The sequence below is a fragment of the Colobus angolensis genome, unplaced genomic scaffold (genome assembly GCF_000951035.1).
Source record: "Colobus angolensis palliatus isolate OR3802 unplaced genomic scaffold, Cang.pa_1.0 Scaffold5, whole genome shotgun sequence".
NCBI classification, from domain to species: Eukaryota; Metazoa; Chordata; class Mammalia; order Primates; family Cercopithecidae; genus Colobus; species Colobus angolensis.
The window spans coordinates 2,922,511-2,949,501 of NW_012118487.1; the positions used below are offsets into that span (position 1 = coordinate 2,922,511).

At 40.8% G+C, this 26,991-nt stretch overlaps 1 protein-coding gene across 1 annotated transcript; it reads left to right on the forward strand.

Annotated features, from left to right (window-relative positions):
* The first annotated feature begins 147 nt into the window (after positions 1-147).
* Positions 148-20,568, forward strand: CASP3 (caspase 3, apoptosis-related cysteine peptidase). Its single transcript, XM_011959551.1, has 7 exons — positions 148-387; positions 9,800-9,867; positions 13,191-13,315; positions 16,215-16,343; positions 16,670-16,845; positions 17,133-17,253; positions 18,758-20,568. Exons 2-7 carry the CDS (start codon positions 9,815-9,817, stop codon positions 18,985-18,987), a joined length of 834 nt encoding a protein of 277 aa, XP_011814941.1. The 5' UTR covers positions 148-387; positions 9,800-9,814; the 3' UTR covers positions 18,988-20,568.
* The last annotated feature ends 6,423 nt before the right edge of the window (positions 20,569-26,991 follow it).

Here is a 26,991-nt window from a genome sequence, read left to right on the forward strand (position 1 = left end):
GGAGTGGCCCCGGGAAGCGGTGCGGCGAGGGCTGGGGCGGCCGGGTGCTGACTGTGAGGTACTCGCCCTCGGGGCTGATCCTTCCAATTTTGAGCGAGGCTTCCGTCTCTGCTGCCTTCCATGCCTGGGGCCTGGATTATCCCGGGTTGACTGTGTAGTTTAGCTCTTCCAGAGAGCTAGTTGCAGGGTTTAAAATCCAATTCCTTTTCGGCCCTGCAGAGTTTCGTGAGTGCTCACAGCTCATACCTGTGGCTGTGTATCCGTGGCCACAGCTGATTGGCGTCGCCTTGAAATCCCAGGCCACGAGGAGTGAGCGAGCCCTGCTCACGCTCGGCCCTCTTGTTTTCAGTGGGTGTGCCCTGCACCTGCCTCTTTCCCCCATTCTCAGTAAGTGGCACCCAAGCAGGAAACCGGAAAACATCTTTCTCAGCCCCCTCTCTCCCACCCACTTCTTTTCCCGCTTAGTCACCAAGCCTTGTCGACCTTGTAAACGTCTGCCAGATCTGTCCATGTCTCTCCGTCTCCACAGCAGCCTCTTCCCTGGTCTCTCCACTTCCAGACCCGCCTGCTCCTTTGTAGTCCACTTTTTACAGCACAGAGGGATCTTTATGAAATGAAAGTCTAGAAAGCTCGTCCTTTGCCCTTAGGTTAAACCCAGCACTTAATATGGCTAACAAACCCCAGCGTGTGTTGGGTCCTGAGTGTCCCCATCCCTCCTTATCTTTAGCACCGATTCACTTTCTGCACAGCGATGCTGACCTTCATAGCTAGTGTCAGCAACACCTCTGCATTCCCTTTCTCCCGCCATCACATTTGATTAGAAGTAAGAGCTGCTACTTAAACTTGTGTTTCCATTAAAACAGTTCAAGGTTCAATCTTCCTATGCTGTGTTCTTTCTGCAGCCAGCATTCCCTAAGAGAGATGTGTCATATCCTTTGCAGTTGCTTGTTTACTGTCTTCCCTGCTAGATTTGCAGGCAAACTCCAGGAGGGACGGACTTGGTTTATCTTGGTGTCGTTAGTGTCTTTCCCCAAATGCGGGACCTGGCACAACGCAGTGAATGCCCATCCATTGTGTTTTTACTTTTATGCCCTGTCTAGAAAAAGTAGACCTGGTTTAGGATTGTTTAGCAAATAATAGTTAGAAAAGAAATGGTAGAGGTGACATGGAGTCACTGAAACCATGTAAACCTGCCAGATAGCAGAAAGAGGGCCAGGAAAGGTGGTTAGACTAGACTGTATCGAAATGAGCTCAGCCACTGTGAATGTGCGTGCTGTGGTTACATAATCTCTAAAAGTGAAATGTAAAGCTGAAATCATCTCTATCACAGCCCGGTGCTTGGGCTTTGGTTTTGCTTTGCCTTTTTGCAAAAGAAGGTTTTTGAAAGTGAAAATGTATTTTAGTGAATGGACGAGCAGTTTATTGGAGTATGGCAATAAAACCTGTTCAGAGTAAGAGACTTTAGACATTGTACCTAGTTAAATCAGGTTTGCTTTTGCTATCCTGAATAAAGGCCTTGCCCCTTGCCTTTTGAAGAGACTGGCATCTGATATAGGCAATTATAATGCTTCTTCACTGTTTCGCTTTCAAACCTCATTTAACACAATCTCCTACTGCTTCATCCCCCTACAAAGCAGTCTTTATTTTCATGAATGATATATTACATTGCTTCTGGTGCCTACTATTAGATGTTTAAGCTCTGCCCCAAAGATAGGAAGCAGATGTGAGAATTCTTAGATTTATATAATGAAAAAAGATGTGAGAATTCTTAGATTTGTATAATGTTCTTTCTCTGCATGTTTTGTTCTTACCTTCGCATGTTGCATGTAGGGCTTCTTTGCATTACAATAATGAAATCAAGCTACCTGATATGTGTTGGACACCGTCTGGCATCTGCTTTGTTGAGCCACTTTTGAATACCAGTGAGCATCGGTATAAGCCCTGCATAGAGATAGGGTTTGTCTCTTCCACTGCTTGATACACTCAGGGTCTAGTATAGTACTCTGCACACCGTTGGTGTTCAGTAAATTGTTATGGTGCAAATATCAAATGAATAAATGCTACTGAATCTGACTTTTGGCAGTTTCAGTCTTCCAGACAGTAGGATTTCTTCAAGCGGTTTTAAACCTGAATCTGATTCTGCAAAGTAGTCATTCTTGGTGGGAGTGGTGAGGCTTTAAAGTTATTGTAATTTTTATAAAAAAGCATTCAAGATCCTCCATTTTACACTTATATAAATCATTTAGATCTGTGAAGGCTTTCCCATTTTCTCCTTTTGTCCCTCCAAAAACACTATCCTAGGACTTCACTTGGCACAGGGAAGACAGACCTTTTGCACATGGTAAGTGCCATTCTTTCTGACTTGTGTCGTAAACTCGGAGGCTTTGAATAGTGGGGAGTGCTCTATACTGTCTTCCTGGTCACATGGCCCATACCAGAGAAAAGGAAAAGATGGTTTGTTTGTATAGTATAATGGAACTTATTTCAATTTATTCTGTATTTGATTTTACATTCCTGTTCTCATATTTTTACCTTAATTACGTAATAAATATTAAAAGATTGACTTCACCAGGTCCAGTGACAATAGCCAGTTTGATAATTTTTCTACGTACCCAAATGAATTCAGAGACCAGATGGGGAAAGATTTTGATAAAACCTCTGGTACGTTACAACTGAAGTCTTTTCTTGTCCAAACTATTGTGAAACAGATGTTCTTTCTGTTTCATTTGCTAAATCTGGAAACCTGACTGCTTTTGAGACTTTTTCCTCTCTACAGGTAATAAATATAATCCTGATACTTTTCAAGTTGTTTGACAGAAGTGTAATCTCCCCAGAAGTCCTACTGGACAGGCTTCGCTTTTCTTTTGGAGGAACACAGAGATATAGGAAATATGTTTTAATGAATTATACTGAATGCTGAGCATAAAACCAATTATTTTACTTTTATTATTATTATTTTTAGAAACAGAGTCTTGCTCTGTCACCCAAGCTCAAGTGCAGTGGTGCGATCATAGCTCACTGCAGCCTCCAATTCCTACGCTCAAGTGATCCTCTTGCCTCAGCCTCCTGAGTAGCTGGGACTACAGGTGTGTGCCACCGTGCCAGGCTACTTGTTTTTACTTTTTTGTGGAGATGGAGTTTCTCTGGCCTCCCAAAGTGGGATCGCACTGCGATTACAGGCGTGCACTGTGTCTGGCCTATTTCACTTTAGAAGTAAATTGAATGCCACATGCAGAGTTTGTTAAATTTTTTTAAAAAAGAAGGAAAGAAAAAATAAAAATAAACTACCTAGTCGCATCAGAAATGCCATACTCATTTTTGCCATTTTTTCATTCGTTAGAACTCAGTGCATTATGTTATTTTGGTATCTCTGCAGTAACTTTCTATCATGTTACTTGTGTTCTTTGTCTTATTTAAAGCTTCTGAGATTATGGATTTTTGTTTCCTTCCCTGAAATTAAGTGTTATCACTCATATAGTACTAAACTGTCTACAGAATAGTGGGAGTCTTCCCTCTTTGAGTTGGGAAGATCCTAGTTTGAATCCTGGCTGTGCTGCTTTAAAGTTCATTAACTTCTCTTAGCCTCAGTCACCTGCTCTCTGCAGTGGGGATCCTTATTCCTCAGAGTGTCACTGGGAGGACTCACGAATAATATGCTTGTACTTTGAGTTCAGTACCTAGCCTGTATGAGCCAGCAGTAAGAGGGACAGTCATCACACAGCGCTTTGCACATACCTCTCATGTCACATGCGGCACTGTTCTTCCTTTGGCTACTGTCTTGGTAAATCTTTACTAGTAAATGTTTCTTAAAAGCATTTACATTCATGGACATGATTCAGAAACTAACAGAGTTGTTTTTTAGGTCTCATTTTGAGATTTAAAAACCGTTAGGGCAGAGACCAGATTTTATTTCTTACCTCAGAGTTTTCCTGTAGGACAGGAACCAGCAATACCCTAATGACAGGTAACAGATGAGCTGATTAAGAATTCTAGAGATTTAAAATTTAAATTAGGATTGCTAGTTTTAGAGACTGGCAATCCTAATTTAACATCTCCTTTTGAATTCCCCACCACAGGCACACTTTCACACATTCACTCTTTAATAACAGGTTGTTTCAAATTGTTAATACTTTTAGCTTAATATAGAAATTTCACTATAGAAATTAATTTTTATTTCTCTGCCTTAATGCTGTAGATGTTGCATTCTGCTTTACTTCATTATTGTAATGAGTAGTTGGCTCGCCACCATGTAAATAGGGAGAACATTCCAGTTTTTTACTTGTGCAGGAAAACACAGCTTGAAATGTCTAAATATCTATTTTAGAGTGAAGTAAATTTATACTGACAGTATTTTTTAGTGTTTGAAGACCAGACTGTTACAGCGTTGGTGGCAAGTGTTAAGGGATCCAGAAACTAGACAAGTGATTCTGAGACCTGAGTTCCAGGTTTCTAAGTAATATCAGTTGGTCTACTGAGAACTTTGCCATAAACATATGCGTTCAGAAATTTCCTTTTTTAGCAGCAGCATCCTGAATTGATGAAAAGAATTACATCAGCCCAGTAAAAAACAATTCATGTTAAGTCCATTGCTATGCCAGGATAAACTTTTTAAATCCCAATTATTTTTCCTGTTTATGTTTTGTCAAATAAGAATGTTCTAAAAACATAAATTCTGTTTTCATTTAAGGCAGTGAATATTTCCCATATGATATGATTTTTTTATCCTTCTAAGATGAGATCACCTTCCTCAGAATAATTTGTACTCCGCTGGGCACTAGCTAATGGAGGTGATGTCATGCTAAGCAGCACTTGAGTGAGTTTTGTGGGAACCAAAGCTCTGCTCCCAGGAGTGTGGATTTGGTGCTTTCATGTGGAAAAAGCGGATGATAACACGTAGAGAGCAAATGTGTGCATGTCTGATGCTGTAAGGATTTCATTTACCATCATAAAAATTTTTAGAATCGAAATTTTTAGTATCAAAATAAACTGATCACTGAGGCAACGTAGGTTGTTCAGATACTAATGATGAAGTTGATGAAGTGCACTCTAGTATTTGTCCCTGAGAAATCTTTATCAAACAGACAATATTTTAAATCCTTTTGTAGAAGAATTCGTTTTTTCTTTCAGCGACCAACTCTCTTACTAAAACAAAATTATCTGTTGTGTCTAATATCAGAAATGATTAATTTATAGTTATTTGTACTGATTGGTCTATCTGACTTTTTTAACTTTATTGACTTGATGTATAGAAAGAAAATGACTTTTAAGTTAAGTCACCTAATATTTAGAGGAGATCTTAGATTGGTCTGAGCCAAGAAGCAAATAGTGAAAAGCTGGTCACTATTTCAAGTTTGCACCCAGTCACAAGGAGAGAATAATTTTATACCACAGTTTTATTGCTGGCAAAAGACACAAGTTTATTGAAAGTCGGTATTTCGGTGTGAGAGTTACTAGACTGTTTGCAGAAGTGTTGAAAAGAGATCTTCAGAGCCTTGGTTGTCTGTGGAAGCTGGTCAACATTCGGGGGTTTGTACTCCTGAGCACAGACTGTGAGCCCTGCATTTGGCAAATGCATTCAGAGAGCCAATCTGAGGCAGACTGGGGGCTAGAAAGGATACTGCCAGGAACTCCAAGCTCAGCTTCAGAAGTGATTAAGTCTTATTTCCCAGTTTTTAAATTAGACTTCATTTTTTAGAGCAGTTTTAGGTTCAAACCAAAATTGAGAAGAATGTACAGAGATATCCTATATCCCTCCTGCCCCCCCACCCACATGCATAGTCTCCCCCATTATCAACATCCTGCACCAGTGTGTACACTGACACATCATCATCACCCACACTCCATTGTTCACAATCGAGTTCACTCTTGGTGGTGTTTGTCCTGTGTGTTTGGACAGTTTTACAAGGACTGGTATCCACCATTATAGTGTCACACAGAGTAGTTTTACTGCCTTAAATATTCTCTGTGCTAGCCGGGCACAGTGGCTCAAGCCTGTAATCCCAGCAGTTTGGGAGGCTGAGGCGGGCGGATCACGAGGTCAGGAGTTCAAGACCAGCCTGGCCAACATGGTGAAACCCATCTCTACTAAAAATACGAAAATTAGCCAGGCATGGTGGCATACGACTATAATCCCAGTTACTCGGGAGACTGAGGCAGGAGAATCACTTGAAACCTGAAGGCGGAGGTTGCAGTGAGCCAAGACCATGCCACTGCACTCCACCCTGGGCAACGAGAGCAAAATTCGATATCAAAAAAAAAAACAAAAATTATCTGTGCTGTCTCCCTCCCTCCTAGCCACTGACAACCACTGATCTTTTTACTGTCTCCGTAGTTTTGCCTTTTCCAGATTGTCAGATAGTTGGACTCATGCAGTATATATGGCCTTTTCCAACTGGCTTCTTTCACTTAGTAATAATGCATTTAAAGTATCCTACATGTCTTCATGGCTTGCTAGCTCATTTCTTTTTAGCGCTGAATAATATTCTGTTCTCTGGATATACCATAGTTTATTTATTCATTCACCTACTGAAGGACATCTTAGTTGCTTCTGGTTTTGACAGTTATGAATAAAACTGCTATAAACATCTGTGTGCAGGCTTGTGTGAACATAAGTTTTCAGCTCCTTTGGGTAAAAACCAAGGAGTGCGTATTTACCATATGGCTGGATCATATGGTAAGAGTGCGTTTAGTTTGTAGGAAACTGCCAAACTGTCTTCCAAGTTGGCTGTACCATTTTGCATTTCCACGAGCACTGACTGAGCATCCCTGTTGCTCCACATCCTCGCCAGCATTTGGTGTTCGTGGTGTTCTGGGTTTTGACCATTCTGCTAGGTGTGTAGTGATATCTCAATGTTGCTTTAATTCGCATTGCCCATTATGTGCAATCTGTGTATCTTTTTGAGGCCCACTGGATTTTCACTTTAGATTTTCTATAGATTGGCCATCAAGTCTTGAAACAAACATATTTCCTCATGGATTATAATGCAATATCAGTAAACTATTATGTGTTCACCTGTGTTTCCAGACTTGTTAGCTACCCTGTACTATTCTCTCAATCAAGTCAACCACAATTTGTTTCTCAACCGCAGGTGGCTAATGATTTTGTCTGTGGTCTGTCCGCTTTGAATTGATGTGCATGGGGCAAGTTGGTCTCTATGATATTTATGGTTCAAGGAAGTTTGAGATTTCCTGCTACCTAATACATGTTTATTGTACCTATGAAAGAAAAAAAGAAAGACAGATAGACGGGAACATGTTACTGAGCATGATAGAGGCAAGGAAGGGTGGCTACTTTGACAGGAGAATACCCTTATTTTTGTCACCCTTGAAACAGGGGCAAGAGTTGAAATTGGCTAGAACAATCCTGACCTTTGTTGATACTATTTTATAGAATAATATTTGTTGCTATTTTCTCACTAAAAAATTGCAGATGTTATAGGAAAAAATAGAAGATATAGAGGAATGTTAGGAGTAAGTTGTCAGTAATGCCATCACCCAGACAGCCACTATTAATAAATATGTTAATATGTAGTATGTACTGAGTGACGAATGGCAGGTCACGTAGCTGTCTCGGTTATCAGATCAACTGTTGTGGTATGGCAGTGCTTATGTTCACGTAACCCTTATTAGTTTTTGTTGTTAATCCCTTTCTTCGCCCAATTTATAAACTAAACTTTTTCATAGGTCTGTATGTATGGGAAAAAACATGCTGCATATAGGGTTCAGTACTGTATTTGGTTTCAAGCATCTACTGGGGGACTTGGGAGGTACCCCCTGCCCCTGCCCCGCAGGTATACTACTGTATAATTATTCTTCTATCTAAAGTAAGAACTTCTGGAAGACAGGAACTTTGTCTTGTCTTCCACTCTTCCTATTTCCCAGGATGATATCTGGCACAAAGTATTTGTTTACTGACAAACTAAAAGATAATTTTTCCCAGTTATACTCACATCTTCCCTTGGTTTTCCAGAAAGCCTACAGGAAGTAAGACGGTAGAAAAGCAAAGCCTTCGTAGAAATGCAGAGCATAGACTGGCTCTTGGAGAAGGTCAAACATCACCGTCTCCTGTGTTTAAATTGAGATGGTGGCGCTGGCTCTCCTCAATATTATTAATGCACCTTTCCCCACTAGGGGTGCACACAAAACTGGGAGAGAGGGGAGGAAGGAGCTTAGCTTTGTCTTAATAGAAGGGAAGAAATTGTGTTTTCCAAGAGACCTTGAAATTGGGGACCTTGGTAATGAGTTTCAGTTTGGGAAGATAAAGTTCTGGGATGGATTCCAACAATGTAACTGTACTCAGTGCCACTGAACTGTACACTTAAAAATGGTAAATTTTGTGTCTATTTTACCACAGTTTTAAAGATTAAAATTTTAAAAGTGGGGAAGTTACCTAGGACTTTCTAGAAGGACTTTTGTGGGTTAGCAATTCCTGTTATAGGATTGTGTATTATTTTGGTATTTCTGATTGTATCGTAGCAGTGAGGTTAAAGTTGTATTTTAACTGGAATTTTTGACATTGTCAGGGTCTCTAGAACCAGGAGAAGGTCATTCAGTAATTTTTGTTCTTGTTTTTTGTTTTGCCTTTGATCTTGTTTTCCTCTATGTAGGGAGGTAGATTGCCATGGGAAGTACCTTTGCTTCTGAAAAGCCAGAGGATGCCTGGTAGAACCACAGAAAAGTAGTAAGGAGCTGGCTTCTTCAGAGGCAGCATAGCCTAGTGGGAACAGGACCTTGTCACTTAGCTTGTGACTGTCGACAAAGTCACTTAACCACCAGAAGTTGGGTTTTCTGACTTTTAGAATTTTGAAAAGATTAAAAATGAGTGCCTTGCAGAGCATCTGGTGTATATTAAGTGCTCAATAAGTGATAGTTGCTTTGCTTATAAGAACAGGTTCACCTTGTGAGATATAATTGTGTGATGGAAGAATGAAAGCAGAAACTGTAGTTTTTACTTTTACGTTTCGTGGGCCATTTTACTACCCTAAATGAGACTTTGGGTTTCCAAAACCCAGTTTAAAAATAAAGACTAGGCCAGGTCCGGTGGCTCTTGCCTGTAATCCCAGCACTTTAGGAGGCCTAGGTGGGCAGATTGCTTGATCCCAGGAGTTGGAGACCAGCCTGGGCAATGCAACAAGACACTATGTCTACAAAAAATACAAAAATTAGCCAGACACGATGGTGCATGCCTGTAATCCCAGCTACTCGGGAGGCTGAGGCGGGAGAATTTGAGTCCAGGAGGTCGAAGCTGCAGTGAGCCGTGATTGCGCTGCTGCCCTCCAGCCTGGGTGACAGAGTGAGACCCTGCCTCAAAAGGAAAAAAAAAAAAAATGAGTGGAGATTTGAAACATCTTGATACTTTTATCTTGGGAATCTAAGCATTGTAGAATTGTGTTATATGAGTTACACCATTGTGGTGGGAAGTGTTTGATTTTTGTTTTAACTGTGTTGAGTTGCAGTTCTTAGAAATGACCCGCTGTGTTGTCTTACAAAAGAAATAAACTGTAATCCATATCTTAATCTGATGAGGGCATGTAAATATAAAAAATTGAGCTGTATACTGTCTGTATGCTTTATGTAATTCACTATATATAACTCATAGCTCAGTTAAAAAGAGAGAGAGGCTAAATTGTATGTACCATTGCTAAGAAATCATTATCCCCAGAACTGACTCACATACACTTTTAACAGGCGAGGTGGAACTGAGGCATTAATTTGGAAAAATAATCACTAGGATAATTAATATAATGCAGTGGTTTTATGACTGATTTTTTTATTAACTTCTATTTTCTTTGTATTCTAGTTAATAAAGGTATCCATGGAGAACACTGAAAACTCAGTGGATTCAAAATCCATTAAAAGTTTGGAACTGTGAGTATTTAAATGGAATTCTTTATAATCAGAGAAAGATGGGGATGTGTAATACAGCAAACCTCAAGGAGTGGGAAAAGCAGAAAGAGAGTGGTCTCTCTTTCAGGCCAGAGAGACCAAGCTGACGTCCCACCTGAGACAGCTGTGTGGCTTTGCATAAACTAACCTCTTCTCTGAACCTCGTCTTTAACATGGAGCTAAAACTTCTACAGAACTGAAGGGCAGATGAAAGGAAAGGCCTAGTGGGTGTGTGACCCATAGTTGGAAACCTAGTCCTGGAACCAGAAGGCCACTACAGGAGAGGCAGGACTCCCCAGCCCAGGTGCTTTCCACCTTCCCGGATCACTATGGGATTAGAGGTTTGGGTTTGGGAGGAGTTTTTTGACCTCTTGTTTATGAGTTTTTTTTGACTAAAATGCAATGACAGTTTGGAGTCCAGGGAGGAATTGCCTAGTTATGGATGAATTTTACCCTTTTTTTTCCCACGTCTTTTTGGAATATTCTGCTTACTAATGCTTCCAATAACTAGCAGATGGGAAAAGGGAAAAGGTAAAACTCAAATTTGCTTTTTAATTCATGTCTGTTATTATTTATTTGGAATCTCTTGTAATACTTTAAATTCTGAAAGTTTTTTTCTGAAACCCAGTATTATTATTCTCGGCTGCCCTGGAAATTACAAACTAATTTATTACTAAACAATACAATTACAGAAATACTATTAACAAGTCACCAGCAAAGATTTCACAATTTTTGTTTAGCAAAGGGATTTTTCTAGAAAGTAAGCTTTTAAAATGCAGTCCCATTTTAGAGAGTTGTTGTTGCTATTTAAATCATTTTAGCCAATGTAGTGGTTTGCTCCTGTAATCCCAGCTACTTGGGAGCTGTGGCAGGAGGATCACTTTAGGTGGAGAGTTCGAAACCAGCCTGGGCAACATTATGAGACCCTGTCTCTACAGAAAACAAAAGCAATTAGTCCACCGTGGTGTGTGTGCTTGTAGTCAGTCTTACCTACACGCCAGAGGTTACAGTGAACTATAATTGCACCGCTGCACCCTAGCCTGGGCAACAGAATAAGACCCCATCTCTTTTAAAAAAAATCCTTTGAAAGTGATTTACACATTTTCCTACTACTTTTTTTTTCTTTCTTTTTTGAGACAGGGTTTTGCTCTATCACCCAGGCTGGAGTGCAGTGATGTGATTATGGCTCACTGTCCTCCTGAGCTCCAGTAATCCTCCCGAGTAGCTAGGACTACAGACATGTGCCACCATGCCTGGTTATTTTTGTTTTTTATCTTTGTGGAGATTGGGGTCTTGCTGTGTCTCCCAGGCTGGTCTCCCATTCCTGGCCTCAAGGGATCCTCCTGCCTCAGCCTCCGAAAGTGCTGGGATTACAGGCGTGAACCACCCTGCCTGGCCCTACCTTTTCACGTCATACAGAACACCACTTCAATAACAAGTTGTACGGGAGCCCCAGACAGGTTTAGGGTTGTTTTCATCCTGTGATAAGTTGCCCTCACATTCCCGGCTTTCACAGCCTCTGCCTTTTGTTAGGAGTATCCCCTCTTGGACTAGCTATCATATGCTTGTAAAGTACCTACCTCCTTAGGAGGCAGCCAGAGCAAGTGGGGAATAGGCGTTGGGAGCTGGGAGTTATAGTTCTGTGATCCATTATCTGTATGACTCAAAGGTCAAGTCACACTTTTAGGATTTAAATTTAATCTGTAAATGTGAAGCTCTTCACTTGTAGTTAAAAATAATAACTGTTTTCTGACCTTGACTCCTTTAATTTACTACATTTAATCTTTTTCCAACAGTATTTTTGGAATTGTGTATAATGTGAGATACTCTAAGTGCATGAGTATATGGACTGTAGGTGTTAGTGTTTGGCAGTTCCTAGACCTGTTTTTTCCTGACTCTTGGTCTAGATCAGGGATCAAGCTTGAGGCCTGTTTTTATCAAATTTCATTGGAATATAGGCACACCCATTCCCTTACATATTGTCCTAAGCCCGTTTCACCAGGAGAATTGAGTAGCTATGGCTGGGCGCATTGGCTCACAACTGTAATCCCAGCACTTTGGGAGGCCAAGGCAGGAGGATCACTTGAGGCCAGGAGTTCAAGATTAGCCTGGGCAACATAGCGAGATCCTGTCTCTAAAAAAAAATACAGAAATTAGCTGGGCATTGTGGGGCATGCCTGTCTGTAGTTGTAGCTACTCGGACGGCTGAGGAAGGAGGACCACTGGAGTCCAGGAGTTCAAAGCTGCAGTGAACTCTGATGGCACCACTGCACTCCAGCTTGGGTGACAGAGTCAAACCATGTCTCAAAAAAAAAAAATAGAATTGAGTAGCTGTAACAGAGACCAGATGGCCACAAGCCTAAAACACTTAATATTTAGCCCATTAAAAAAAAAGTTTACTGACCCCTAATCTAGATAGCAGGGATTTTTTTAGATAAGTGACTTCCAGACAGATATTTTCAATTATTTACAATAATGCTTTTATATATTCATGAATTACTAATTTGTTAAGCTCATGGGGTTTAAGGAATAATTTATGAATTGTGATAATTATATATTGTGCTTTGAGTTATATTTGCATTTTGTTGATTTCCTATCATTTCAGGGTAATTTTTAAGATCTTTACTTTTACCCCAAAGGATAAAATATTTCACAAAGTTCATAAGTAATTTTTAAATTATAAAGGTATTTGGTGGAATTTAGAGGAAAATGTAAAACATGGAAGTTAAAAGCCTGAACTCGGCTGGGCCCGGTGGCTCATGCCTGTAATTCCGACACTTTGGGAGGCTGAGGCAGGTGGATCATGAGGTCAGGAGATCGAGACCATCCTGGCTAACAAGGTGAAACCCCCGTCTCTACTAAAAATACAAAAATTAGCCGGGCGTGGTGGCGAGTGCCTGTAGTCCCAGCTACTCGGGAGGCTGAGGCAGGAGAATGGCGGGAACCCTGGAAGCGGAGCTTGCAATGAGCCGAGATTGCACCACTGCACTCCAGCCTGGGCAACAAAGTGAGACTCAGTCTCAAAAAAAAAAAAAAAGAAAAAGCCTGAACTTTGAAGTCCAACAGATATTTTCCTTCCTTCTTGACTGTGATACAGTATTTGCATAACCTTTAGCACATTTCTAGCCTCATGTCAGGTCATTTTCTCATCTGTATAATTGTTGATGTGAAATTGAAATGAAGACAGCCTGTTTTATAACATTCAACAAGTGTTAACTGTTACTGTGTTATAAAAATTGCACTAATGTAAACAGAAAGCGCGGTCATTTCTACCTTTATGAAGTTCTTATTTGATTTCTAAACAGAAAAACCATACATGGAAGCAAATCAGTGGACTCTGGAATATCCCTGGACAACAGTTATAAAATGGATTATCCTGAGATGGGTTTATGTATAATAATTAATAATAAGAATTTTCATAAAAGCACTGGTACGTATCTTACATAATTTTTAATCCTTTTCAAATATTTGTGCCATTTACATTTGATATGAAAAGGAGTATTATTGAGGTATTATTGGTCAGTAAACTGTGACACAGACTAGTTGTGAAGTAGAGATTGGGCAGGACCTCCAGGTCCTGTGATACATGTGAGTGCTTCCTCTTCTGCTCAGCGTCACAGCCTCCCTTTCCATCAGCTGGCCTCCTATCTGCAGGCTTGGCCGCTTCTGCCCTGACTTCTCTGTAGTCCTTGCTGCTTTTTCTTCTTGCTACTACCTCTTTGAACCTGTAAGGTTCTCAAAAGACAGTTAAGTGGTAGTGTTTATTTTTTCCCCAGAAACTGCAAGACATATCACAAGCATTGCCTTATTTAATTTTATGACAACCTGGAAAGTAATGATGAAATTCTGAAAGGTTAAAAACCTTGCACAGTCACACAATATGGCGGCAAAGCTAGGTCTGTGTGGCTCCAAAGCCCACAATCTAAATCCGTCTTCTGTTCTGCTTCACTTCCTTGTGTCTTCATGTGCTCTGTTGCCTGTCTTCCCTCACCCTACGAAGCTCCCCATCTTAGAGAGACCTTTCTTTTACTCTGCTCCTTTTAATCCCTTTGATATTTTATCTCCTTCCCTTCTTCCTTCAATTTTGAATACATGTAGTTTAAGCCTGTACTCTTCACTTGTTTCTGTTCCTTCTTGTGTCTTTTTCTATTTTCTATCTCTACTGCTAAAACTGCTCGCATTAAACTTACCATGGCCTTGTCACCAGATTCCCCTCTTGACTTCTGTACTATGTACAACTTGAATGTAGTACTACATTTGAGAATTTTTTTTAGAAGTATAGATAATAAAATCCTTCACAATGCCAGAGAAGCTAATTAATATTTGGTATATTGATATTTTTTCTTGACAGTTCTTTTTAAAGCTTGATTTTATTCATAACATGTAAGCAATGTTGTATTCTGCTTGTTTCACTTAAAGTAATAGCATTTTTCATATGGCTGCATAATTTTCATATCTGTTATCGTGATTATATAATACTGCATCCCCAAAAATAGCATTCACTTAATTTCAAAAATTTACTGTATGAATGAACATTATGGCTGTTTCCCTTTTAAATTGATGCTGTGATCATTCTTTGAATTGGCATATTAATCATATTAGAGTTAATTTTTAATTAGAGAAGCTATAGTAGATCTAATGTGGGCCAGTACCTATCAGAGTGGTAGTGGAAATGGAAGGAAGCCAGATCACACTGGGAAGATAGCAGGGTTTGTGTCAGATTAGTTATAAGGAGTGAGGAGAGAATAGTTGAAAATGGAGCTCTAAATGGCACCACTTTTGTTGCTTTTGGCTATAAGTTGAGATGCCACCTTCGACCATTAACACAGCACCTTGTTTACTTTTGCTTTATGCATATTTGGAATTTACTTCCAGATATTCTGCCTCACATTTCTAGTTTTAGGATACCTTCTTCCTATAGAATTTTGCACTGTTGGCTCTATTGTTTAAAAAACCAAAAACAAGCGTATCATTCCACTACCACCAGCACCTGCCCCACATATTTAGACCAGCAGTCTGGGTTTTGCCCTCAGTGAGCTCCTTTCCCACTTGCAATGTAAAGATTGGGTTCTCATGAGATCTCTGGCAGGCTGGTGTTGGGCCAGGCGCCGTGGCTCACGCCTCTAATCCCTCTAATCCCAACACTTTGGGAGGCCAAGGCAGGAGAATCCTTGAGCACCAAAGTTCAAGATCAATCTGACAACATAGGGAAATCCCATCTGTACAAAATAGAAAAAAGGGTAGCAGGATGTGGTGGTGTGCACCCATAGTCCCAGCCACTCAGAAAGCTGAGATGGGAAGATAGCTTGAATCCGGGAGGTTGAGGCTGCAGTGAGCTGTGGTTGCTGTACTGTAGCCTGGGCCACAGAGCGAGATCCTGTCTAAAAAATAAATAAAATAAAAAATAAAAAGGCAGCCAACACAGCACCAGAAGCCAGTGACCTTGTCACACAGCTGAGATAATCAACAACGTTTTGGAGATATGTGTAGACTTTTTGTATTTAGTCTTCATACCCATCAAATTTACTCAATTCTGAGGGGTGTTTCCCGCCAATATTTAGCATTTTGAAATCTAAGTGCATCATGCAGTCAATCTGTACGTTCATGTGGAAGGTTCTCTAAAGAAGTGGTAGAAAGCCCAGGAGCCCTGGCTACAGGCCCAGCATAGCTTTGTCACTTTAGACTGGTTTGTTAACCCTGCTACATGTCCCACATCTGCACAAGTGAAGCTAGTTATAATACAACTCTCATGGTGATTGGAAGGATAGAGATTACCCGTAGCAGAATACCTGATGAACCGTAATAATGTCTGGGGGTTTTCCTTGAAGACACTATAAATGTTGTAATGCTATCTTAAAATTGTTGGGAAATTAGAGTCAGAGACATGCAGTTCCTCTGAGTATGACAGATGTGTGTATGTATTATAGGATCATATTGTTTTCTAGTTTTATTTTTTTTAAATATGATGATTTTCCCATGGCAACATTTTATCTGTGAAAATGACAACATAATATATCCCGTTATATAAGTGAGTGTAACTTGTCTAACCAAGCCCCTAGTGTTAGACATTTGTTTCTGTTTTTCACCTGCCTAAACAGCTGTGAAAGATCATTTTGGCTATAACACTGATAAGCTTATATTATGAAATATCTTACAAGCTACAAAGTTGAAGAGATTTTGTGTCACCAAACTCAAAGTAGTTAGAGTTCTCTTACCATTTAAAAGGAAGAATTTATTGTGGACTTTTGAATTGCTGGGTAGTTAATTTCATTTCAAAGTAGTTATTGTTTGTTTTCAATACAATTAAAAGTAATTCTTTCTGTTCCAAGGAATGGCATCTCGGTCTGGTACAGATGTTGATGCAGCAAACCTCAGGGAAACATTCATAAACTTGAAATATGAAGTCAGGAATAAAAACGATCTTACACGTGAAGCAATTGTGGAATTGATGCGTGATGGTAAGAAGAAACAATTAGAAGAGTGAACTTCATTGTACAATTTTATATTATGGTCTAGCAATAATTACATGTATAATAAAATATGAGAATTGTGGGATTATACTGTGCGTAACCCTAATCTTACATACTTTAGTAAGAAGTTAAAAAAAAGTTATTTATGCCAACTTCCTAAAATGGTTTGAGATGTGTTGCTGTGCCCCAGGTTAGATTTAGATGATCTCTCAGTTTTATTCTCAGTTTCTTCATCATGTTCCCATACAATATATCTGAAGTTGTTGAATAAAGTCATGGATTTTTTTTTCCTTTTATTTGCAATGTCTTTCCAGTTTCTAAAGAAGATCACAGCAAAAGGAGCAGTTTTGTTTGTGTGCTTCTGAGCCATGGTGAAGAAGGAATAATTTTTGGAACAGATGGACCTCTTGACCTGAAAAAAATCACCAGCTTTTTCAGAGGGGACTGTTGTAGAAGTCTAACTGGAAAACCCAAACTTTTCATTATTCAGGTAACGTATAACTGAGTGATTTGGTTGTTGACGATTAAGCAGGGGTTACTTTTCTCAGTTGTAAATTATCCAAAGGATTTGTGGTTTTTTTCCTGAAGTTAATGAACTATTGTTATTTTTCATTTATTTAAACTACCACTTAAAAGATACAGAGTAAATTTTAATTTTATACTTACATCAAAAAGGCTCAGCATAATTAACATCCATTTTTACATAACGTTTTTATGAATAAGTTACATGTTCACACACAAATTTTTATAAATAAATATTTATTTTCTAACACCCAGGCCTGCCGTGGTACAGAACTGGACTGTGGCATTGAGACAGACAGTGGTGTTGAGGATGACATGGCATGTCATAAAATCCCAGTGGAGGCCGACTTCTTGTATGCATACTCCACAGCACCTGGTGAGAAAGTTACACATAATGAATGTTACATGTGGATTTTAAATGAATTACACTGTGACTAATCAGAATTACACAATGAAGAGTGTGTTTCAGAGACTGTCAAGATTTTGATATCCCTAAAGATAACAAAACTTGTTTATATTTTAGGGAACCTTCATCAAAGAGAAGTCTCAAAAAGTTATCTTTAGCCAAAAGTTTGGCTAGAAAATATGCATAAATAGCCAGGCGCGGTGACTCACGCCTGTAATCCTAGTGCTTTGGGAGGCCAAGGCAGGCAGATCACTTGAGGTCAGGAGTTCAAAACCAGCCTGGCCAACATGGTGAAACCTCGTCTCTACTGAAAATACAAAAAAATTAGCTGGGTATGGTGGCACACGCCTGTAATCTCAGCTACTTGGGTGGCTGAGGCAGGAGAATTGCTTGAACCTGGGAGACAAAGGTTGCAGTGAGCCAAGATTGCACCACTGCACTCCAGCCTGGGCGACAGAGCGAGACTCCGTCTCAAAAAAAAGAAAAAATGTGCATACATAGAGTAGACTAGCACGATGTCATTCATTGGACTTATGTGGCAACAGAGGCCAAGTCAGAGCTTCCGCTGCATCTTATAGAAGAAGAGAGGTCTGTTTCTCAGGAATTATTTGAAAGGTAGTAGATAAAAAAGATAAACATGACTAGTATACAAGAGCATAGATGTGGAGTGGGAGAAAATAAAGAAAGTAAAAAATGATACATGAATATGCCGTTAACCTCCACTTTTTTACAGTTCCGCTGCACATGTCATCATCTAAATAAATAGTTGTTGATTATGCCACCATTTACTTACACAACTAACTCAGGGTGTCAGAGTTTGGAAACTTAAAAGTAAATGTATTCTTAAGCAGTGTGGCATTTTAAAATATGCTCAATATGGTTTATTTTATCCTCTAGCCATCTTTCCAAGCAAAGTACCTCTAAGTTAAAAGCAATGGGTCTAATATTTAACCTAGAAAACAAAATATGATAAATACACTATTTTCCCTTTTTAGAGCTTTTGACTACTTGGTAGTGTGTTTATTATACTTTATTCAGATGCTCTGTAGACAAGTAGGACACTCAAAGCAATTTATTTCTAGACTAAGTCAGTATTAAAGTAAGGTGAAATCTGATTGGAACACTGTGCTACTTAAACAATGATCCTTTTTATACATCTTTACTTTTGCATCTTCTGCGTGTTTGCTGTTCTTGCCTATTGAAAGGGGAGTCCAAAAAGTAAAACTTTGAATAACTCAGTGTTCGTGAAGCTGGTCCTGGCCCCTGTCTTTGCTGAAAGCAGGGGGTGTACGCATAGCACACATTCTTCCTTCTTCAGCATCATTTCTTCTGAAACCAAAGGTGTCTTTTTTTTTTCTTTGGCTAATAAGACTTGTGGGTTTATGGTTATTCTTGCCTTTATGACTACATAATAATTTATAGAATGAACTAAAATCATCTATCCATGGTATTTTCGTTGTATTTTGCCTTTTAGGTTATTATTCTTGGCGAAATTCAAAGGATGGCTCCTGGTTCATCCAGTCGCTTTGTGCCATGCTGAAGCAGTACGCCGACAAGCTGGAATTTATGCACATTCTTACCCGGGTTAACCGAAAGGTGGCAACAGAATTTGAGTCCGTTTCCCTTGATGCTACTTTTCATGCAAAGAAACAGATTCCATGTATTGTTTCCATGCTCACAAAAGAACTGTATTTTTATCACTAAAGAAATGGTTGGTTGGTGGTTTTTTCCAGTTTGTATGCCAAGTGAGAAGATGGTATATTTGGTACTGTATTTCCCTCTCATTTTGACCTAGTCTCATACCGCAGAGGGTACTTTAAGTCATACTCCTTCCATCAGGTGGAACCACTGTGAAGCTACCTCAAACTTACAGCCAGGTAGCTGCAATTGAATTAAATTAGGAATAAATAAAAATGGATACTGGTGCAGTCATTATGAGAGGCAGTGATTGTTAATTTACAGCTTTCATGATTAGCAAGTTGCAGTGATGCTGTGCTATGAATTTTCAAGTAATCGTGAAAAAGTTAAACATTGAAGTAATGAATTTTTATGATATTCCCCCCACTTAAGACTGTGTATTCTAGTTTTGTCAAACTATAGAAATGATGACGTGGAAGAACTTAGGCATCTATGGGCATGGTCAAAGGTTCAAACCTTTTGTTTAGTATTGATATACAAAGATGACCTAACTGCATTTTTAGACCATTTATCTGGGATTATGGTTTTGTGATGTTTGTCCTGAACACTCTTGTTGTAAAAAAAGTAATAATAATAATGTTTAATATTGAGAAAGAAACTAGGTATTTTATGTGAGAGGAAGTGTGAGCAAACGACTCTTTTAAGACTAAAACATAACATTCCTAGAGGGTGGAGTTTTAACTGTAAGGTGCTACAGTGCAGCTGATCCACCAGCAAAAATACCTTCTGATTTGTCCCTATGCAGATCAGGTGAGCTTCACATACCAGCAATCTATCTGAAGAGCTGTTATATAAAAAGCCCAAACTGTTGATTATTAGCCAGGTAATGTGAGTAAATTCTATTGGGGCATATGAAAATACAACTTAAATAATAAAAAGTGGAATATAAGGAAAGCAATAAATGGATGGGCTGAGCTGCCTCTAACTTGCGAGCAGATGATTTGATCTTGAGCAGAGACATGACTCGGCCTGTTCCGTGAAGGCAGAGCCATGGACCATGGTTTCAGGAAGGGCCTGCACTCTGCTTCTCCATACACAATGGTGTGTGTGTGGACGATGCCGTCAGGGCACCATTGCCAAGTAAGAAGGTGAAGCAAATCAGAAACTTGTGAAGTAGAAATGTTCTAAATGTGGTGAGTTACAATAAAAATCATAGTACTCTTTGTAGCACAATTCTTAAGCGTGTTATTTTCTGTTGAAGTTTACAATCAAAGGAAAATCGTATGTTTTATACTGTTTACTGAAAGAAAAAGACCATGGCACGTAGGACTCTAGACGGTATCCAGCTGCAGGCCAGACCTGAGCACCCAGCCTGGGAGGCAAGCTCCAGGCCTCAGCAGGTGCTGAGCCGTCACTCACCAAGTCTCATTGGCTTTCAGTCTGACATTTCACGGGAGATTTCTTGTTGCTCAAAAAATGAACTTGCATTTGTCAATGACTGTTTTTTTTTCTTACTAGATCTGTAACTTTTCTAAATACACATAGCATGTAATGGTATCTTATTAAAGTGTGTTCCTGTGTGACAATTTTGTACAAATTTGTTATTTTCCATTTTTATTTCAAAATAAACATTCAAACTTAAAATTACCAATGTGTTTGAGTTTTTTGTTGCTGTTGTTTTTGATGTTGTGCTACTAATTGGAAGTTAAAATGTTTTTAATCAGAGGCATGATTTGGAAGAGTCAAAGAGGAAGCACCAGAACTCTAGCCTAGTTTTTTGAGGTGGTGGCAGTTACTGAACAGGGCAGACAGATCACTTATGCTTCCCAAGTCCTCGCAGAAGGTCCTGACCCTGAAATGACCACAGTGCCAGGAAGATACTTTGTTTGCATAGATCTCAGGCCTTAAATGTGACCATATTTGTGAATTTGAAACTTTTTCCACAAGATAAATTTTAAATGTGTCTAATGGGAAGAACAACCTAAGAGGTTGTACAACAAGCCGCTGATGTTTACTGATGGCCTTCTCTGGGTGCTGGGATTTTGACAGAGGAATTTGCTGTCTTTTTGCTTCATATGCTTAGAAAAGGAATATAGGAAAGTGGGGTTGTGGGTCGTTTTTAAATCAGAAACTAAATAAAATAGTCCTGATTAGGAAAAGGGGACTTCTGTTTCTGAGGAGTAGAGAGTAGCATGAATGAGTTCTTTAAGGCCATATGAAAGCGATGGTTCTATAAAGTGCTGAGGAAAATCTGGCTTATTCTAGTCTCCCTGTTAAGTAAAGAAGTTTCAGATACAAAGGAAAATACCAGCAACACAATAGGAAAATGAGCCAAGGACATGAACAGACAGTTCACAGAAAAAAGAAAACCCAAATGTCCCTTAAATTCAATAAAGTGGTTGATCTGCATCATAATAAGAGAAATGCACATTAAAGCATCATCTGTCGTCTGTCAGACTGGCAAAAACCCCAGTTTGGTAACAGATTGTGTTGGCAAGATGTGGGAAGCATATACTCTCCTGCTGGTGGGTGGGAGTACGACAAGGTAACATTCTCTGTGGAGGGGAATCTGACAATACCTGTTAAATTCTTTGCTCTTTGAACTAGCAGCCCCATTTCTTGGAATCCAGCCTACCCATACACCTATGTGTGTACAAAATTGTATATGAGCTTTTCATCACAACGTTGTTTTGGTGTTAAAAAATGGCAGCAACTCAGCTGTGAAGTGTTGCGGGAAGTCGGGGACCCCAAACGGAGGGACCTGCTGAGGCCGTGACAGAGGAACATAAATTGTGAAGATTTCATGGACATTTATCACTTCCCCAGTCAATACTCTTGTGGTTTCCTATGCCTGTCTTTGTTTTGATCTCTTGGTCCCATCATCTTCATAAGCTGAGGATGTGTGTGGCCTCAGGACCCTGTGATGATTGCATTAACTGCACAAATTGTTCGTAGGGCATGTGTGTTTGAACAGGGTGAAATCTGGGCACCTTAAGAACAGGGTAACAGTGATTTTCAGGGAACAAGGGAGATAACCTTGTAGTCTGTGGGCCGGGCAAGACAGAGCCATATTTCTCTTATTACCAAAAATGGGTAAGAGAAATATCGCTGAATTCTTTCCCCAGTAAGGAATATTAATAATTTACAGCCCTGGGAAAAGAATGTATTCCCAGAGGAGGCCTCTGAAATGGCCGCTCTGGGGTGTCTGCCTTATGCAGTTGCAGATAAGGGATGAAACACGCCCTGGTCTCCTGCAGCGCCCCGCAGGCTTGCTAGGATTAGGAAATTCCAGCCTGGCGAATTCTAGTCAGACTGGTTCTCTGCTCTTGAACCCTGTTAAGATGTTTATCAATGACAATGCGTGCACAGCAGGACATGGAAGTTCATTAGTGATTCTAGTTTCGCCCTGACCTTGTGATCTCGCCCTGACCTCCTGCCTTGTAATCTTTTGTCGCCCTTGAAGCATGTGATCTCTCTGACCCACACCCTATTCGTACACTCCCTCCCTTTTGAAAATTGCTAATAAAAACTTGCTGGTTCTGCGACTCAGGGAGCATCACAGAACCTGCCAACATGTGATGTCTCCCCCGGACACCCAGCTTTAAAATTTCTCTCTTTTGTATTCCTTCCCTTTATTTCTCAGACCGGCTGACACTTAGGGAAATAGAAAAGAACCTATGTGAAATATCAGGGGCTGGTTTCCCCAGATAATGATGAAGGACAGGTTAGATACACGGGAGCTTCCACACAGGAGAGAGGGAAGGAGCTGGAGGAGAAGGTGAGTTGAAAGACTTGGAGGCTTTGTTTTTAAGTGAGAGATTTGAATAGGTTTAATGCAGATGCTGGGGATCCAGTTAGGAGATCAAGACTGAAAATACTAGAGGGAAAGGTAACTGACAGTACAGGGTTCCTAAGAACCCCAAGCAGTAAATTCTAGCATAGCTGGGGGTGGGGTGTGAAGAGGCAAAGAACCTTTTTTTTTTTTTTCAATGGGCTGGTGTGAAGTTAAATTTGTAGTTTTGTGGCAGGAAGTTCCCTTAGTGTAACTTCTGTATTTTCTCTCTGAAGCAGAAGACAGAACTCTGTTCAAAGTTAGGGAGATGATAGATCGAGGGCTAGAAGAGTAAGGCAGGCTTGAAACAATCATTGTCACGAATGGGAGTTGACCAGAGATTAGTAAGGACGCTGGACCATGTGTAGGGGCCTGGTTGAAACCAACGATTACAAATGTGCAGTGGTTCCAGGCTGTGCGGCTGTGTGAATCTACCCGGTGACACTCGGCTGTTTGGGTGCTGCCATGGATATCGCATGTGTTGGCTTTGTCCAGCTTTGGGCTTTTGTCCACACTGATTTTAAAAAGACAGAGGAGCCACAGATTTTGGAGTACTGCAAAATGATTTTCTGAATTCATGAACCATGGACTCTAAGCTGGATAGACAGAGAAATGAAAAGAAGGGACTAATAGGGAATGAGACGTGTGATCCATGGTCCGACAGTGCTGATGGACGTGAAGATCCACTGTTGTGGGAGGAGTGCAACACTAACACTAAATGATGGGGGCTGTGGTCAGAAACAGGTTGTCTGAATTGGAGGGGCACACGTTTGGTCATGAAAATGCTGGGACTAAGAAGAATGACGGGGCATCAAGAGACCATCATAGAAATGACGTGAACTAAGGGTGACGATGTTGGGTGTGTGCTCTTCTGTATGGACATTGATTTTATGCTAAAATGAGATTCAGTATGTGGGAACATAGTGATAAAATAATGTTGCCAGGGGCGGTGGCTCACGCCTGTAATCCCAACACTTTGGAAGACTGAGGTGGGCAGATAGCAAGGTCAGGAGTTTGAGACAGCCTGACCAACATAGTGAAACCCTGTCTCTACTAAAAATACAAAAATTAGCTGGGCGTGGTGGTGGGCACGTGTAATCCCAGCTACTCGAGAGGCTGAGGCAGGAGGATTGCTTGAACCCGGGAGGCAGAGGTTGCAGTGAGCCGAGATCACGCCACTGCACTCTAGCCTAGGCAACAAAGTGAGACTCCGTCTCAAAAAAAAAGATAATGTGTTATAACTTAGTTGTGTTTACAAACTTTTGATTTTATGGATTTGAAAAAAATCCATTGCTCATTTTTGCCAGATAACGTTTTTTAAAGCAGTCACCCACTATTCATAACAAGAAAGACATTTTAACTCCCACCTCCTCATTTCCCTCTCAACCCCAGAATAAGGAAGGACATAATCCCAGATTAAAGGATATTACACTGGGCGTGGTGGCTCATGCCTGTAATCCCAGCACTTGGGGAGGCTGAGGTGGGCGGATCATGAGGTCAGGAGATCGAGACCAATCTGGCTAACATGGTGAAACCCCGTCTCTACTAAAAATACAAAAGATTAGCCGGGCATTGTGGTGGGTTCCTGTAGTCCCAGCTACACGAGAGGCTGAGGCAGGAGAATGGTGTGAACCTGGGAGGCAGAGCTTGCAGTGAGCTGAGATCCGGCCACTGCACTCCAGCCTGGGTGACAGACGGAGCGAGACTCCGTCTCAAAAAGGAAAAAAAAAAAAGGATAATAATTCCAAGGAAAGGCTTATCACACATGCACACACCCACACATTCCTCAGGATCTGACCTTTTGCAGGTTGAAACCGCATTTGGGAAGCAATACTCTAATCCACTAAAATAAAATTTCACCACTTGAAATAAACTTGAACTCAAAAAATTTCCCTCCTTGGTGAGACTCAGGCAGTGAGAAACAGCCATGACCAGAAATGGCACTGAACTGTCCCTCAGAAACCCTTTTACAAAACATGTTCATTGTGCCGATTATTGTGTCATCATTATCAGTGAGATGTCAGAACTTTCCATAGATAAAATAAATACTCCAAGTTAATTCATTTCTTTTCAGGTTTGTGTGAATTTCAGTTGATCCAGAGCAAGAAAAAACGAACGTTCACGTGTGAAAGTCTGTGGGTCCATTGCATAGACGATTAAGAAGTAATGGATAACAGATTCAAGTCAAATGCAGTAGGCGTGTGGGTGTGTGGCCTAGGATATTTGGATTCCAGACTGTCAGGCCACTGATCAAGTGATCTTGGCCAAATTACAACTTCTGTTGTCCACATTTGAAGACTCAGGCCCTTTCAGCTCTAATATTGTATGTAAGAATAAAAGGCAGCTGGGCACAGTGGCTCATGCCTGTAATCCCAGCACTTTGGGAGGCCGAGGCAGGAGGATCATGATGGTCAGGAGTTCCAGACCAGCCTGGCCAACATGGTGAAACCCCACCTCTTCTAAAATACAAAAATTAGCCAGGCATGGTGGCGGGTGCCTGTAGTCCCAGCTACTCAGGAGGCTGAAGCAGGAGAATCACTTGAACCCAGAGGCAGAGGTTGCAGTGAGCCAACATCATGCCATTGCATTCCAGCCTGGGCAATAGAGTGAGACTCCATCTCAAAAAAAAAAAAAGTAAAAGGCACTTTGAGTGTGTAGAGACTGTTCACAACTCTACTTTTTTTTTGAGACAGAGTCTTGCTGTTACCCAGGCTAGAATGCAGGAGCACAATCACAGATGACTGTAGCCTCAACCTCCCAAACTCAACTTATCCTCCCACCTTAGCCTCCCAGGTAGCTGGCACCACAAGTGTGTGCTACCACATCCTGCCAGTTTTGTAAAATTTTTTGTAGAGACAGGATCTTTCTATGTTGGTCCAAGCTAGTTTCAAACTCCTAGTTCACGATATCCTCCTGCCTCCCAAAGTGCTGGGATTACAGGTATGAGCCACCACACGTGGCCGCAACTCTTCATTTTGACAGGCCATAATTCTCAAACTTTAACATACATCATTGTCATCATGTTAAAAATGACAATGCCAGGTCTTCATACTCTGGGATTCTGGTTCTTCATGTTGTTAAAGAGATGCAGAGATTCAGGAATCTCCATGTTGTTAAAGAAAAAAAGTGTACATGGCACTTGATAAAGAAGGATAAGGCAGACATTGTTCAGGGGGAGGATTGCGACTAGCTGTAGAGAATGCCACGATGGGGTTTTGCAGTCATTCGGGGCGAGAAATTAGGCTCTACTCCAAATACAACAAGGAAGAGTGGGAAGGTATAGTTGAGGAGTTGGTGGGGGTGGCGGGAGGATCAGAGGAGACATCAAGGATACAGGGGGATTCCAGCTAAATCGACTCTAACAGGCTTCTTGCTGAAGGCCAGAGTGATCAGCCATCACCTGGGGGTTGGTGGAGGACGAGGAACCCAATCAGATATCAAGGTTGGGGCGTTCTGGCTAAACTGACTTAGCAAGCTTCTGGCTATAATTGGACAATGCAAAGGTGAACAAGGAAGTCCAGAAGTCAGAGCCTCGTGGAGAAGAGAGTTCAGAGGTGCCGGCTTAGAGATCGGCGAGGGAGAGAATCTTCGTCAGGGTCTAACAAGCACTTCAGGTGATCCCCATGCCATTGTTCCTAGGATCACACCTGAAGAAACGCTGCTGACGTCTAGGTCACAGTCCTTTCTGTCTTACCCATGAACCAAGTGAGAAGACTGCATTGGCCAGCAGTTTTTATTATTTCTCTTTAACTCAGGTTTGGACTTTAAACTCTCATCTGCTTCTCTCTCCTACTTTCGTGGTGTCTGGAATGTTTTCTCAATGCCAACAATCAATTGTCTGATTCTCCAGACACCAGCTGGATATCCTACATTCAATTCTAATACTGTCTGCCTGGAGTTAGCACAGACCCCACAGGTTAAGGGCTCGTTCCCACAAGACCCCCACAACTTCAGATGTTGGTTGCAAGGCCTGGCCGCTGTACTTCTGACCCACTGGCTATAATTCAGGGGTTCATGCTGAAACTGTAATAGGTCCATCACCCAACGCAGGCATCAAGTCCGTACACCAGACCCCCAGCTGCGCAGAGAAAGAGGTATTATCGTGGAGCCAGCAAACAAGAAGACAGGAGGAAACCTTCAAATCCATCTCCCCAAGGAGTCTGGGGCATGGGCTTTTTTTTCTTTTCTTTTTTTTTTTTTTGAGACGGAGTCTCACTCTGTTCCCAGGCTGGAGTCCA

Coding starts and splice junctions, on each gene's coding strand:
- CASP3 (XM_011959551.1), top strand. CDS start 9,815: ATGGAGAACACTGAAAACTCAGTGGATTCAAAATCCATTAAAAGTTTG. Junction 9,868..13,190: donor TCCATTAAAAGTTTGGAACT/GTGAGTATTTAA, acceptor ATTTCTAAACAG/AAAAACCATACATGGAAGCA. Junction 16,846..17,132: donor CCAAACTTTTCATTATTCAG/GTAACGTATAAC, acceptor TCTAACACCCAG/GCCTGCCGTGGTACAGAACT.